The sequence below is a fragment of the Lithobates pipiens genome, unplaced genomic scaffold, assembly GCF_037356315.1.
Source record: "Lithobates pipiens isolate NorthernLeopardFrog02 unplaced genomic scaffold, aLitPip1_a1.2 Scaffold_16, whole genome shotgun sequence".
Taxonomy (NCBI): domain Eukaryota; kingdom Metazoa; phylum Chordata; class Amphibia; order Anura; family Ranidae; genus Lithobates; species Lithobates pipiens.
Genome location: NW_027507748.1, coordinates 528,159,585 through 528,175,607, shown reverse-complemented (window position 1 = coordinate 528,175,607; position 16,023 = coordinate 528,159,585). Strand labels below are relative to the sequence as shown.

Genomic DNA, 16,023 nt, shown 5'->3' with positions numbered 1-16,023 from the left:
ACCCTTCTTTTTTTTTTTTGCCGCCCCGGAATGAAATCACATGGGTGTTCACATCTATGCAGTCCCGTTCTTGTGTGTCATTACTTTAATACTGAAACGATTTGCAGATCACATAAACAGAGTTTCATTTCAGTGTGCATTTCCTGTAGCGCATAAATGTGAACTGAGCCTAAGTGAAGGTGCTTGTCTGTATGTAATCTGAGGATCTGCAGATGTTAGCAGGAGCCAATATTTTTGGATATATTTTCTTACTGGTAAATTTTGATTATTAAAAGTTGTTATAATTCTAAGCGGTTGTTCACAGACTGATCTTTTCTCGTTCTTAAATAATAGATCAGTACGGGAATGACGTATAGCCTTGTTGTAAGCCTTACGCAGGCATGTTTTGGCGTATCCTCATTCTAATAAACGGTTTCTTAAGTCATTGGCTGCTGTTTTAAACTTTTCCTCTTCATTACAATTGCAAAGGAGTCGCGAATATTGCAAATATGGATTGGAAGTAATGAGGGGTTTAGGATGAAATCTATTTCCCTCAGTGGATTTTCTGAAGAGTTTCTGGGTTTTCCTCTTGCCCTCTTTTTCCTCTTTTCCACTTGCCCTCTTTTTTTCTTTTTCCTCTTGTTTTTTTTTTATCACCTTGCTCTCTTTTTTCTTTTACCCTCTTTTTCTCTTGCCCTCTCTTTTTTCATCTTGCCATCTTTTTCTTCCTCTTGCCCTCTTTTTTTTCCTCTTGCCCTTTTTTTTCCCTTATTTTTTTCCTCTTGCCCTCTTTTTTCCCCTCTTCCCCTTATTTCCTCATTCCCTCTTTTCCTCTTGCCCTCTTTTGTTTCTTTTGTCCTCCTGCGCCTGGACCTCTCTTTTCCTCCCTCACTTTCAGTTTCGACTTAAGAAGTAAATTCTTCCTTCTTATGCTAGAGCACACTCATCCAGAGCGATTAGTGCCTATTTGGGTGGTGCATCATCAGGCCTCTAAGGCTCAGATTTGTAAGGCCGTGACTTGGTCTTCGGTTCATACGTTTATCAGTTTTTATCAAATCGATATTAAAGGTCATGAGGATATTGCCTTTGGGTGCAGTATACTGCAGGCTGCAGTATGAGTCCTCTGACCACCTATTTTTTTTTTGGTTGTGTCTCCCTTCCTTCAGTTGCCATTGCTATGGGACATCCCACATAGTATGTCCCCTGATGTAAGAAAAGAAAACAGGATTTTTTAAAAAGCTTGCCTGTAATATGTACATCAGGGGACACAAAGGTCCCTCCCATTTTGGTGTACACTTGTATTGCTTGGCTACAAAACTGAGGACTCCCAGTAGTGGGAGGGGTTATATAGGGAGTCCATTTAACCCACATAGTAACTACTATGGCTCTGTGTACCCTGATGTACATCAAAGAAAGGGATTTTACAGGTAAGCTGTTTTAAAAAATCCTGTTTTTTTTTTTGCCTTTCTATGCACGATTTTTATGCACGTTTCTGGAGCAACACCATTCACTTGAATAGGCTGCCCTCTGCTCCAAAAATGCACCAAAGTAGTTCCTGTACTCTTTTTTTGGAGCCGACTTTGTCTAATTCCTGAATAGCACATTTTTGCATGTTTTTCAGGCGTTTTGACGCAAGAGAAAAGGACCCATTTCTGAATATGTTTGGGGTGCCATTAACAACAAATTGCACCCAAACATGCACTGCTCATGTCGAAACATGCAGAGCAACTCTCACTCTGAAAATAGATTTTTTTGTTTATTTTGTATTGTTAAAAATTAGGCCTCTTTCACACAGGGCGGATCAGTAATCCCATAGGGATGAATGTATGTCCGTATTTCATCCGCAAACGGATGGATGAAATACGGACATACCATCCTCATGTGTGAAAGGGGCCTTACAGTTTGTATTACAATAAAAGTGAATAAATTGCGGCGCTAACCACGAAAAACAACTAAATAAAAATAATCCTTAAAAAAATGTAAAGTGCAACAAGTGTGAATCACCTCACAAAGTGCAAAATGTGCGATACAGAAAATGCAAATAAAATAATTACTACAATATTACATGTGCTTGCATAACATAATCATGCCAAAATATATAAAATCCAGAGAAATTGCTGAGAAGAAAATGTGCAAAAAATGCAAAAATCAAAAAATATATTGATAAATAATTAATGCTCATTAATTCCAGTTCATGCAAATGCTTTGTGAACACAAAACAAAGTCCATGCACAAAAGTGACTTCCAAAGTGTGTGCTAATCCAGTGACTGAATTCAGTGCCAAGCCAGTGCACCACCAGTTTCCCCCAGCCTCTCACCTCAATTACTTGGTATAGAAACACAATTTAAAAGCCAAAGCTAATCCATCCACATTCGTCCAGCGGCTAGTATCCACCTGTATCTTTCTTTCCCAGGTTCTTCACATCTCACTCGTTAAGGTGTGCGATACATACAGTGTGGAACAAAAGGACAGGGGGGCTCTCATGTGTAGTATGAAAATATGACGTTTTAATAACGAAAATAGCAACTTACATTGAAGTAGAAATCAGCAAGTAAATGTATTACAGTCCGAACTTCCGGTCTCGGCCGCGACCGGAAGTGACAAGTGCAACACCACAGCTCCTTCCCTGACGCGTTGCGTCACGATCACATGACTTTTTCAAAGGGTAATGATAATTTTTTAAGGATTATTTTTATTTAGTTGTTTTTCGTGGTTAGCGCCGCAATTTATTCACTTTTATTGTATCACTATTAGTGCTGAGATCACTATTTCTTGTAGGCTGCTTTCACACACTTATAGTATTTCATTTTTATTACCTTACACATTGATTAGCAAGGTGAAGCGCACTAGTACCCTTTATTTATATTTTACAGTTTGTATTGTTTTTACAATGCTGATGTTATAAAATTAAATCGCTTGCTAGATGTCCTTTAACATTAACTCTATGACTACTTTACCCACCTAAACATGTATTGCTTTGTTTTTATTTGGTACACTGTTGCTTAAAAGATGACATTTTTTCCTCAAAGAGTTTTATTGAAATAGAGGTGTGTAAAATGAATTAAAAAAATAATTTTAATGTAGTCGCTTTGTCAAAAGTGTAATGTAAACAAATTGTGTAAAAACAATACCAGTGTTATGTTCTGCAGGCACACCCAGAATTGGTGGGCTCATGTCACGTGATATGTGATGTCAGAAATCTCTCCCCTCTTCAAGTTTGGTTGCAGCACACATTTCTGTGCGCCTTGACTCACATGACCTTAGTGAAAAAGTAAACCAAGAAGAAATTTTTCTCAATGCAGTCTTAATCTGCTTACACTTGGTATGTTGAGAATATACTGCTCCATGCAAAATGCTATACACTAATCACACAAAACTTTTTGACTACCAATCTAATATTGTGTAGGTCCCTTTTAGATTCTAAAATAGCCCTGCCCTGTTGAGGCACAGACACCACTAGACCTCTAAAGGTATCCTGTGATATATGGCACCAAGCCATCAGTAGCAGATCCTTAAAGTCCTGTAAAAAGAGTCCTCCATGGATCTGAGTTTTTTTTTTTTCCAGCACATGTTTGATTGGATTGAGATATGGAGAATTTTAGAGGTCAACATTTCAAACTTGTTGTGTTCTTCGAACCATTCTTTAATTCATCAGACCAGACCACCCTTTTCCATTGCTCCGTAGTCCAGTTCTGATGCATACTCATTGTACGCAAAAACATGCGCTGCATTCGCAGTGCTATTCATTGTTAATGGCACCCTAAACACAACAAGCAGACATGCATCATAATGCGTGGTTTAAATCACCCAAAGCTCAATGTCCAAAAAGATGCATGAGTTTCTTTAACCACTTCAGCCCCGGACCAATTAACAGCCTAAGGACCAGAGGTCTTTTTACAATTTCGCACTGCACTGCTTTAACTGGTAATTGCGCGGTCATGCAATGTTGTACCCAAACGAAATTTGCGTCCTTTTCTTCCCACAAATAGAGCTTTCTTTTGATGGTATTTGATTGCCTCTACGATTTTTAAGACCGAAAATTTTGAGAAAAAATTATATTTTCTACTTTTTGTTATAAGAAAAATCGAATAAACTCAATTTTAGTCATACATTTGGGGCAAAATTTATTCAGCCACATGTCTTTAGTAAAAAAAATGTCAATAAGCGTATATTTATTGGTTTGCACAAAAGTTATAGCGTCTACAAACTAGATTACATTTTCTGGAATTTACACAGCTTTTAATTTACGACTGCCTATCTAATTTCTTGAGGTGCTAAAATGGCAGGGCAGTACAACCCCCCCCCCCCCCCAATGACCCCATTTTGGAAAGTAGACACCCCAAGGAAGTTGTGGAGAGGCATGTTGAGCCCATTGAATTTTTTTTTTTGTCCCAAGTGATTGAATAATGACACAAAAAAAAAAAAGTTTACAAAAAGTTGTCACTAAATGATATATTGCTCACACATGCCATAGTTATATGTGGAATTGCACCCCAAAATATATTCTGCTGCTTCTCCTGAGTACGAGGCACCCCGAAAACCAATCACTGCCTTCAGGATTTCTAAGGGTGCAAATTTCTGATTTCACTCCTCACTACCTATCACAGTTTCGAAGGCCATAAAATGCCAAAATAACACAAAACCCCCCCAAATGACCCGATTTTGGAAAGTAGACACCCCAAGGAAGTTGTGGAGAGGCATGTTGAGCCTATTGAATATTTTTTTTTTGTCCCAAGTGATTGAATAATGACACAAAAAAAAAAAAGTTGTCACTAAATGATATATTGCTCACACATGCCATAGTTATATGTGGAATTGCACCCCAAAATATATTCTGCTGCTTCTCCTGAGTACGAGGATACCACATATGTGGGACTTTTTGGGAGTCTAGCTGCGTACGGCACCCCGAAAACCAATCACTGCCTTCAGGGTTTCTAAGGGTGCAAATTTTTGATTTCACTCCTCACTACCTATCATAGTTTCGAAGGCCATAAAATGCCAAAATAGCACAAACCCCCCCCCCAAATGACCCCATTTTGGAAAGTAGACACCCCAAGCTATTTACTGAGAGGCATGTTGAGTCCATGAAATATTTTATATTTTGCCACAAGTTGCAGGAATTTAAAAAAAATTTATTTTTTTTGCACAAAGTTGTCACTAAATGATATATTGCTCACACATGCTAGGGACATAAGTCAAATTACACCCTAAAATAAATTCTGCTGCTTCTCCCGAGTACGGGGATACCACATGTGGGGGACTTTTTGGGAGCCTAGCCATGTACGGGACCCCGAAAATCAAGCACTGCCTTCCGGATTTAAATATAAAATGCTACCAAAAAAAACTGTTAGCGATCGCAGGGATCAGGCCTGACTCTGCGATCGCTGCAGTTATGTGTTTAGTGTTTTGTAAGTGACAGTGATTGATCGATACTGCACTTGGGTGGGCTGGGCAGAGGGGCAAAACGCAGGTGCTAGCAGGTATCTGGGCTGATCCCGCTAACAATGCGTTTTTTTAGAACCCTAAACTGCTGGGGACGCTAGTATAGATCTGATCAGATCAGATATTGATCTGTTCAGATTCTATACCACTACGGGAGGTTTATGCTTTGCGTGTGGGTGTTAGCGGTACTGGCACTAACCTAGTGCTGCCTGGGGCGACGCAGACCCTGACCCTAAAACCTAATTGATATCACCCGCCGGGTGATCAGGGGGTTAAATCTTTATTGGGTAATAAATGGCGGGTGCCCTGATGCTATAAAAAGCAAACTTACCAGAGTCACCCGTAACACTTATACGGTGATCACTGGTGAAAGGGTTAACTAGGGGCAATCAGGGGGTTCAAATTTTTATTAGGTAGTATATGGGGGTCCCTGGCGCTATATAAAAACCTGACGGGGAACCTAAATAACTAACTGGCTAACCAGCGTCACCAGTGACACTTATACTGTGATCGCTGGTGAAAGGGTTAACTAGGGGCAATCAGGGGGTTAAAACCATTATTGGGTAGTATATGGGGGTACCTAGCGCTATAGAAACCTGGCGGTGAACCTAAAAAAATAACTAGCTACCTAGCGACACTAGTGACACTAATGCAGCGATCAGAAAAATGATTGCTTAGTGACACTGGCAAAACGGGTTGAAAGGGTTAACTAGGGGCAATCAGGGGGTTAAAACCATTATTGGGTAGTATATCGGGGTACCTAGCGCTATAAAAACCTGGCGGTGAACCTAAAAAAATACCTAGCGACATCAGTGACACTAATGCAGCGATCAGAAAAACGATCGCTTAGTGATACTGGCAAAAAAGGGGTGAAAGGGTTAACTAGGGGCAATCAGGGGGTTAAAACCATTATTGGGTAGTATATCGGGGTACCTAGCGCTATAAAAACCTGGCGGTGAACCTAAAAAAATAACTAGCTACCTAGCGACACTAATGCAGCGATCAGAAAAATTATCGCTTAGTGACACTGGCAAAAGGGGGGTGAAAGGGTTAACTAGGGGCAATCAGGGGGTTAAAACCATTATTGGGTAGTATATCGGGGTACCTAGCGCTATAAAAACCTGGCGGTGAACCTAAAGAAAAACTAGCTGCCTAGCGACACTAGCGACACTAATGCAGCGATCAGAAAAATGATCGCTTAGTGACACTGGCAAAAGGGGGTGAAAGGGTTAACTAGGGGCAATCAGGGGGTTAAAACCATTATTGGGTAGTATATCGGGGTACCTAGCGCTATAAAAACCTGGCGGTGAACCTAAAAAAATAACTAGCTACCTAGCGACACTATCGACACTAATGCAGCGATCAGAAAAATGATCGCTTAGTGACACTGGCAAAAGGGGGTGAAAGGGTTAACTCTAGGGGCAATCAGGGGGTTAAACCTTTATTGGGGGTGGTAGGGGGCTACCCTGGACCTAACACTAACTGCCCTGACAGTTTTTACTTTTACAACTGACACTGAATGCAGTGATCAGTAAATTAATGATCACTGCAATCAGTGACACTGTGACTGGGGGCGGAGGGGGGGCGGGGGGCGATCGGGGGGGGTTTGTGTGCCTGTGTGTGCCTACATGTCAGTGTAGTGTTGGTGCACACTTACTTTGTGTCTTCTCCTCGTAGTCCGGTCAAAAAGACTGCCCCGAGGAGAATGACATCACTTCCTCCCTGCCTGTGTATACAATACACAGTGGGAGGAAGCTTCTCATTCGCCAGGAGCGATCGAGAGGGGGTGGCCAGAAACCAACGGCCATCCCCTCATCCCGGATCGCTCCTGAAGCGAACCGGACCGCCTTATCCAGCGGGAGGGGGTCCGATCGGACCCCCCACCCACTGGAAGGCAGGCACGTACATGTACGTGCTTGTGCCTGCCGGTGCCATTGCGATGACGTACAATGGCAATACGGCGGTCCTTAATTGGTTAAAGCACATAGGACAACTCAGTCAAATTAATAGGCTGTCCTATGCGTGTAGTGCAGAAACTTTCACCAAAAAAAGCTCTCAAAAGCATGCGTTCACACGACTTTCAGATGTGAATACACCCTAATAGGTCTAGTTATGCACAACAGATGGATCATAACAATGTAGTCCCTAACAAGAATAAGAGCACAGTGGGTGACTTAGTCCATGATATTTTATCAGTTACTGATATATCACTTTTTGATAGACTATCCCTTTAAATTAAAATACATTTCACTGTTATTTTAGTACAAGGTCCATTTTAAGGATTATTTGCTATGTATTTATCTGTTTTAAACCTTATCATTCATTATAACGCTTGTGTAGGGGAGAAGACAGTTTATGTTGTTAGTCAGTAGCCAATTAAAAAACTGTTAAGACGAAAAATTTCTTGTGCAGGAACGCCAACTCTCTTGAATGTGATCAGCATATGACCACTTGTATAATCTCACACCCAAGATAAACATCTTTCAGATTTAGATTTTTGTTAAAGATCAAAAATAGAAATTTGAAGGATTTCCTACTTTTATTCTGACTACCAGTAGCAACTTACTTTTTTCTAGAACATGATATCATTATGTTATTTTATTGTTTTTCCTAAATAACTTGGTATGCTTGCCTGTCCATCGTTCATATTCTATTTATCTTACCTTTTACCATATTTACATATAATTTCTTGATTTGTATATGTTTTAAAGGCAAAGGGCAAGGAAAGGCAGTGGCTAAAACACCAAGCAATAGGAGAGCTGGATGATACCAAAATCATTGATGGACTGACGGGAGAGAAAGCTATTTACAAAAGGCGTGGAGAGCTTGAGCCAGAAGTAGGTACCTTGCCAATGTATGTCTCACCAGTTATTCTTTGGGTGTAGCTGACCACAAGTTGGAGTCATGTCTGACTTTCCAGGCTCCAGGGATATATTACTAGGCATGTTTGGCAAACTATAATGTGGTTTGCCTTTGTTCATGTATCGTACTAATTTGTAATCTATTAAAACATCACCATTTCAAGCCTTTAGACCAGCAATGGTCAACTTGAAAATAATAGGGGGCCTCAATTGCAGCCCCTGACACATCCCAGGGATTGCACAGTTGTGGCGCAGTGAGGTACCTTGCATCAAATTAGGCAGCCTATTCAAAAATGAATGAGTTGTAATGCCTGAAAACTTGGGTTCTTCTGCATCTTTGCAATGTACTACAATTACTGCAATGTACTGCACACTGAATAGAAAGTTGGAGCCATTGGTGTCAGTGACCATAATAAAAACTCACAGCATTGGTGGCAGTGATGTTAACCTCTCAACCTTGGTGCTCAATAGCCATGCTATTTAAGCCCCTTCCCCCACTTATGGTTCGTGAGAGAGTTTTTTTTTAAATAAATACAACCCTCCTCTTCCACCCCCCACACCCATCTTACTGCAGGTCAGTTAAGTGTTTTTTGTTTTGTCTTTTTTTATTTGTATTTTGAGTGCAAGAGGCATATTGCAAAGATGGACATGAAACAATGAACTTGCAATCACCGATACATGCACAATGAAGCTTCAAAGTAGGCATTCAAAAGTGATGATAAACAGTGTAATATCGGTCCACAGCAAGATACAATAGAGTCAGATGAATGTTATAAAATACCATCCTTAGCGACAAACAATCATACCGTTTATCTCAGTCTTTTTCCTGATATCTAGAACAGAGGGAGGGGAAGTATCTATAAATAAAGGCAAAAGTTAAAAAAAAGGGGGGGGAGAGGTTAAAAGGTACCTGCTAAATACCTATATAGGCTGATTCAAGAGTGGTAGCATTATAGAACAAGTTGCAATAGCAGAACATGTATCTTGTTAGTCTTTTTTCAGATTTTTGGACCCTCGAGCCCTCTTACCATCTGGTTAAAATATGTATGTGTGGACAGGGAGGGTATATGGTTGAGTTGGGAATAAACTAAAAAGAATTGTTTGGGTGCCAGGTGGTGTACCAGCAGATGTGTTCAAAATTGGTCAGTGTAGTTAGTGGATCTTTGTTTCGGAGGAATGATGTAAGCCAATGCCCAAGTTGGACGTACCAAAATAGTTCCAAAGAGAGCTTCAAATCTGCTTTGGAGGGTCGCCCGGCATAAGACAAACCCCTTCTCCATTAGAGAGTACACCATGGTGAAGTCCACCAAGAAAAGGAAGTTGGGGATTCGAGTCCCAGTAAAAAAAAAAAAAAGGGGGGGGGGATTACCTGTAATGGGGAGTAAGGGAAGTTGTGGCAAAAGCATTTTGATGGAAAATTTTGAAGAATTACAGATCTTCACGGTGTGTTTTAGTGGGGGGCAAAAGGTGAGGGGAAAAGAGTCGGGAGGGATCCAGGGGAGCAATTTTCTATTCATAGGAGTAATATTAATGGTTTCCACCTACAAGGGGGCATCACAACCCACATATAAAGATACTAGCAGTGTGATTTGGGTAGCATGATAATATTTCAGAAGATTAGGGGGATTTCTGTGGGTACATAGTCCACCTGGGGATTCTAGGTTTGTGATTGTTCCAAACAAAATACATTATATGATTTTGGGGAGATTCATTGGGTAAAAGAGGACAATGGAATCAATGGAGTGGGGAATAGATATAATAATTTGGCTCTGCTGGTGGTCAGTGGCAGTGTTTTTTATGCCCCCCACTGGTGGACAGTAGCAGTGTTTTTTAGGCCTCCCCCTCCCCCAGTGGTGGTCAGTGGCAGTGATTTTTTTTAGGCTTTCTACCTTCCCCACCATACTGGTCAGTGGCATTGTTTTAACCCCTGCTGGTAGTCGGTGGTTGTGTCCTTTAAGCCCCCCTACTCACTGGCTGCTGGTCTGTGGCAATGTTTTTTTAAGCCCCCCTCCCACTGGTACATAGCATTTCAGTGCCCAGAACCCTGCTGCATTTCTTCATAATGGATTTTTCAAAGGACATGGCAGGCCGCACACAGGAAGCTGGGGGGCCTCATGTGGTCTGCAAATTGGGCAACGGGTATTTAATGATTGCACACTTTGATTGCAATCTGGCATTGTTGTTCCAAGCAATCATCTGTACCTTTGTTTTTATTCTATTCTAGCACTTGTCTTGTGGAAATAGCTGTCCTGCTAGTTTAACCCCTTTAAATAATGCTATACTGCTTGTCAGCACTGCCTTGAATTTAAAATGTAAAAATGTCGGCCAATGTGGACACTACTTCTAACACTTCCCTCTCTCACCTAAACACATAAAAGGAAACATAAAAAGGAAAATTGCACAAAACCATGTGGCAGGAGACCCACTCAGAACTTTATCAGAAGTTTTTTTTGCAAGATATGACCTTACCACAGCCATATTATTGTTTTAAATAAAAGTGACTGACAAAGTCACATGACAGGTTCTCCTCCAGTCACAGAATACAGAGAGAACTTCGTGAAGTACCACAGGCCCAATACCACAACCTGCAACGAAATTTCCACTCTCCGTTATCAAAAACCCAACCGTGGATTACATACAGTAAAAAAAGGCCAGTACTAAAAGATTTTTCACATCCAGCAATCAAATTGAAACAAACCTACAGTGTACAATGGAAGAAGGCTGCTATGATCATATAAATCTGTAGTATTAGATGAAAAACTTTACGTTTTTTTTCTCATATGCTCTGTCTCCTTTTACAGGTTGGAAGTCCTCAGCAGAAGCCAAAAAGGCTTCGTCTTCTGGTAGATGTGTCTGGCAGCATGTATCGATTTAATGGGGTGGATGGCAGGCTGGAGCGCTCCATGGAAGCCACGTGCATGCTAATGGAAGCATTTGAAAATTATGAGCATAAGTTCAAGGTAATTACAAAGAGAAAGAACAGAGTCATGATTGTCCAGCATACTCATCTTGGAAAACCTGATTTTTTCAAGGAGCATTATTCATAAACAGGAATGTGATTCAGTTTGACTGTCGTTAGGATAAAAAAACAAAACACAGCCTATAATCTATGGTTATACATGACATTTTCTTTAACTCCTTTGCCTGAAGAGGGTTTGGCAGGAGAGACAAGGTCAGTTTTATAAATATAACTTTATACTCTTAAAAAAAAATTTTAACCACTTCAGCCCCGGACCATTTTGCTGGTCAAAGACCAGACCACTTTTTGCGATTCGGCACTGCTTCATTTTAACTGACAATTGCGTGGTCATGCGACGTGGCTCCCAAACAAAATTGGCGTCCTTTTTTCCCCACAAATAGAGCTTTCTTTTGGTGGTATTTGATCACCCCTGCGGTTTTTATTTTTTGCGCTATAAACAAAAATAAAGCGACAATTTTGAAAAAAAACTCATTATTTTTTACTTTTTGTTATAATAAATATCCCCCAAAAATATATAAAAAAACATTTTTTTCCCTCAGTTTAGGCCGATACGTATTATTCTACATATTTTTGGTAAAAAAAATTGCAATAAGCAATTTATTGATTGGTTTGTGCAAAAGTTATAGCGCTTACAAAATAGAGGATAGTTTTATGGCATTTTTATTAATAATTTTTTTTTTTACTAGCAATGGTGGCGAACAGCGATTTTTATTGTGACTGCGACATTATGGCAGACACATCGGACATTTTTGACACATTTTTGGGACCATTGTCATTTATACAGCAATCACTGCTATATAAATGCAGTGATTCCTGTGTAAATGGCAGTGAAGGGGTTAACCAGTGGGTGGCAGTGTAGGGGTTAAGTGTTCCTAGGGGTGTGTTACTAACTGTGGGGGGCTGGGCTTTCATTTAGTGAACACTGATCTCTGCTCCAATCACATGGAGCAGAGATCAGCGTCACTAGTTGCTAGGCAGAATGGGGAAATGCTGTTTACAACTGCATTTTTCCGTTCAGCTGCCCCGTGAGATGATCGCGGGTATGCCCGCGGCGATCGAGTCTGCGGGACCCGTGACCGGACTCACGGGGGTCCCGATCAGCAGGGCAGGATTAAAGATTGGACATACCTGTACGCCAATATGCCTGCCCGTGCCATTCTGCCGACGTAGATCGGCGTGCGCCGGTCGGGAACCAGTTAAATAATAAGGCACATATTTTTTTTAGGTCAAAAAATCGTGCATTTATTGTTTTTTTCTTAGGCGTTTGCAGAGTATTTCACCCACAATCGTCAGATTGCAGGTGCATTGTTAGGCTCCTACAGATGACTCTTCCATATGGGCAAGTAGATAGGAAGGGAAGAAACTCTGGACAGCTGCACTCCGGATGGAATCTGTAGTAACTTGTGCCTTTATTTTTCAAGTAAAAATTACATCACATGAACCACAGCAAAAGAGAACATAGAACAAAAAATACTGATGCATTTACACTGAAATCAGTGCTTACTCATAGCTATGAGCTACAAGTTACTACAGATTCCATCCAGAGTGCGGCTGTCCAGAGTTTCTTCCCTTCCTATCTGCTTGTGCATTAGCCAGCACCTGGGACTCTTTACCTGGAAATCAAGCTATTATCCTAGTGGATTGGCCTGGAGCGGTGGCTCTCTCTTTCTCTTATATTGAATTTCTGGACTTTTTGCATCTTCCATATGGGCAGACAGTTACTGAAGAGCAGCAGAAATCAATGACTTATGAGAGCTGTCAACAGCGCCTTCGCATTAGGAAAAAAAAAGACGTCTGCCACAGTGACAGACAGTACTTGTAATTCACTTGTTCACACATTGCTGTGAACGAATGATGTGGCTGTGTGGGTGAAGCCTGCACAGCCACGCTGTTTTTGAATTGTGACAGCAGGTGCGGGGAGTGGATCCCTCACTGGCTGCCGCTGGGCGGGAGGACCGTTACTTGTCACAGCCTAAATGTGGGTCTAACTTATAACATGTTATGTAAGGTGACCTTATCTTTTAGGTATATATTATATTCTTTACCCCAAAATGACCTTCTATTGCTCTTGGCCTTCTCCAAATCTCCAAACCGTTTTTTTTGTTGTTGTTTTTTTTAGCTCTTGTGATCCGACTTCCTGGTAGAGGGTGGCTATGTTGGTACTACATGGTCCCACTTTATGTAGAAATGTAACCACTCTCACTTACTCGCTGCTGAGATGGTCTTGGGTTTATGAACTATATGATGTGTAGTGTGCATAGAGCAGTGCACATGACCACAAATAATGTGCACCTCTTTCTCCAAACAAACAAAAGGGTGGGGGGGGGGGGTTCAGTAGCTCAGGGAATGACATTACAAGGAGGCTGAAAAACACAGGAAATTATTGTATGAAAATTGATTACAGGGCCATTGAGTAGTACACAATGAAGATGTGTATGGATGATTTTGTTTGTATGGAGGATATCCTTTAGTGACACCTTAAGGTGGGTGAACCAGCATTGCACACAGGCATATGCAATGATATCAACCACAACAACATTAAAGGAGTTGTAAAGGCAGAAAGATTTTTATCTTCATGCATTCTATTCATGAAGATAAAAAGCCTTCTGTGTGCAGCAGTCCCCCTAACACTTACCTGTGGTTCCTCTCTGTCCAGCGATATCAACGAGTGTCTCAGCGATCCAAGATTCTCCCTCTTGTTTAGCTGAGACACAGCAGCAGCGCCATTGGCTCCAGCTGCTGCCAAACAAAGTCAGCTAGCCAATCAGAAGAAAGAGGGGACAGGGCTCTGTGTCTGAATGGATACACGGAGCTGTGACTTAGCTCGGGTACCCCCATGGTAAGCTGCATGCTGTGGGGTCACTCAACAGGAAGGAGGGGCCAGTAGCAAAGAAGAGGGACCCGAGAAGAGGAGAATCCAGGCTGCTCTGTGCACATCCACTGCAACAGAGGAGGTAATATGTTTGTACAGTCTCGTTTTTTTTTTTATATAAAAATAACAAACACTTTAACAATCAGTGATATTTCTGAAGATACCATGAGGCACCTATAACATACCCATAAAAGATCATTAAATTTTGTGCAATTTTGTATTTTAGAACAAAGTAAATATTTTTTTACATTTGGGCAGTACTGTACACAGTTCAGGGGTACACCGGAGAATTACAAAGAGTAAGAATTTGTGTCATGGACCATAACTACATTCTGACTGAAAATTTTCCATATTGGATAAAGTACTGTGCAGCCCTCCTGTCTACATGTCAGGAATGACTGTGCAGCCATTTTATAAGATTGTGGGAATAACTAGGAAGGAATGAAAGCAGAGAGAAGGGCTTTATGGAAAGAAAAAGAAAATTCAGTTTATGTCCTTTATACAAACATATTGATTCAACTAAAAACTGACTGAGCCTTTATCAGGGATTTTGTAAGTACATTAGAAAACCGTGTAGGCTTAGATAAGGAGGATTTTTTGCAGTTCGGGTGGAGATTTTATTTAGTTTAGATCTGGCATTTCAAAGGGAAAATGCTTACTGGTGAAGTGGCAAGTCTTGAAAAAATGTAAACTTTACCACTTTCCCAAGCTGTAAAATGTACAAAACTGAAATAAGTATAAAAGAGATCCAGTATGGGTGTATTTACCACAGTTATTTTGCTTTAATAAGTTGTATGTTTCTGAGATATTGTACCACATGCTGCAGAGGACATTGAACAATTGACAACAGTTCACATAGGAACTTGGGCATTGATTGGCCTCAATCCTTTCCATTGAGCCACTGTTTAGAAGGTGGTTAAATATAAGAATGGAAAAATTTAAATAATTAAAATTATAATTTAAATAATCTTCTACTGAGTTTATTGCAACCTGGAGCAGTTGGACATTAGGTGCACTAAAAAACAAAATGTCCCTTGCTGGTGACAAAAACCCCTCTACAGCTGTTTCTACTCCATCACCTCAGCGCACAGGGTATCTGATGTGGTGGTGTTGTCCTGCAAGCCAGCATATTTAATACTGCATAATTATAAAGTTGTCTAAAATGCTCCTTTTTGCTAAAGTTGATGTCAGCTCTCCTCCCGAACAAAGACATTATACAACTATCACTGTGGCCCAGGCCTGGATTAAGAACATCATGGGCCTGGTGCTGAGGATTTTGGTGAGGCTTTTTGTAAAATTAACCACTTCGCGCCCAGGCCAATTCTGACATTTCTCTCCTACATGTAAAATTCCTATCTTTGCTAGAAAATTACATAGAACCCCCAAACATTATATATGTTTTTTTTTAGCAAAGACCCTAGAGCAGTGATGGCGAACCTTGGCACTCCAGATGTTTTGGAACTACATTTCCCATGATGCTCATGCACTCTGCAGTGTAGCCGAGCATCATGGGAAATGTAGTTCCAAAACACCTGGGGTGCCAAGGTTCGCCATCACTGCCCTAGATAATACAATGGCGGTCGGTGCAACTTTTTATCTCGCACGGTATTTGCACAGCAATTTTTCGAACACGTTTTTTCAGAAAAAAAACAGTTTCATGCTTAAAAAAAAAAAAGTAAAGTTAGCCCAATTTTTTTGCATAATGAAAGAGGAGGATATGCCGAGTAAATAGATACCCAACATGTCACGCTTCAAAATTGCACGCGCTCGTGGAATGGCGCCAAACTTTGGTATTTAAAAATCCCCATAGGCGATGCTTTAATTTTTTTTACTGGTTACATGTTTTGGGTTACAGAGGAGGTCTAGAGCTAGAATTATTTCTCTCGCT

The 16,023-nt window shown here is 40.7% G+C and overlaps 1 protein-coding gene across 3 annotated transcripts in view; it reads left to right on the top strand.

The window, feature by feature from the left end:
* Nucleotides 1–16,023, top strand: part of VWA8 (von Willebrand factor A domain containing 8) — a 678,220-nt gene that overhangs the window by 649,211 nt on the left and 12,986 nt on the right. For all 3 annotated transcript variants that reach the window (XM_077483183.1, XM_077483182.1, XM_077483184.1), the window contains exons 42-43: nucleotides 8,134–8,259; nucleotides 11,085–11,243. In XM_077483183.1, coding sequence (XP_077339309.1) covers nucleotides 8,134–8,259; nucleotides 11,085–11,243 — 285 coding nt within the window. The remainder of the gene's footprint in view (nucleotides 1–8,133; nucleotides 8,260–11,084; nucleotides 11,244–16,023) is intronic.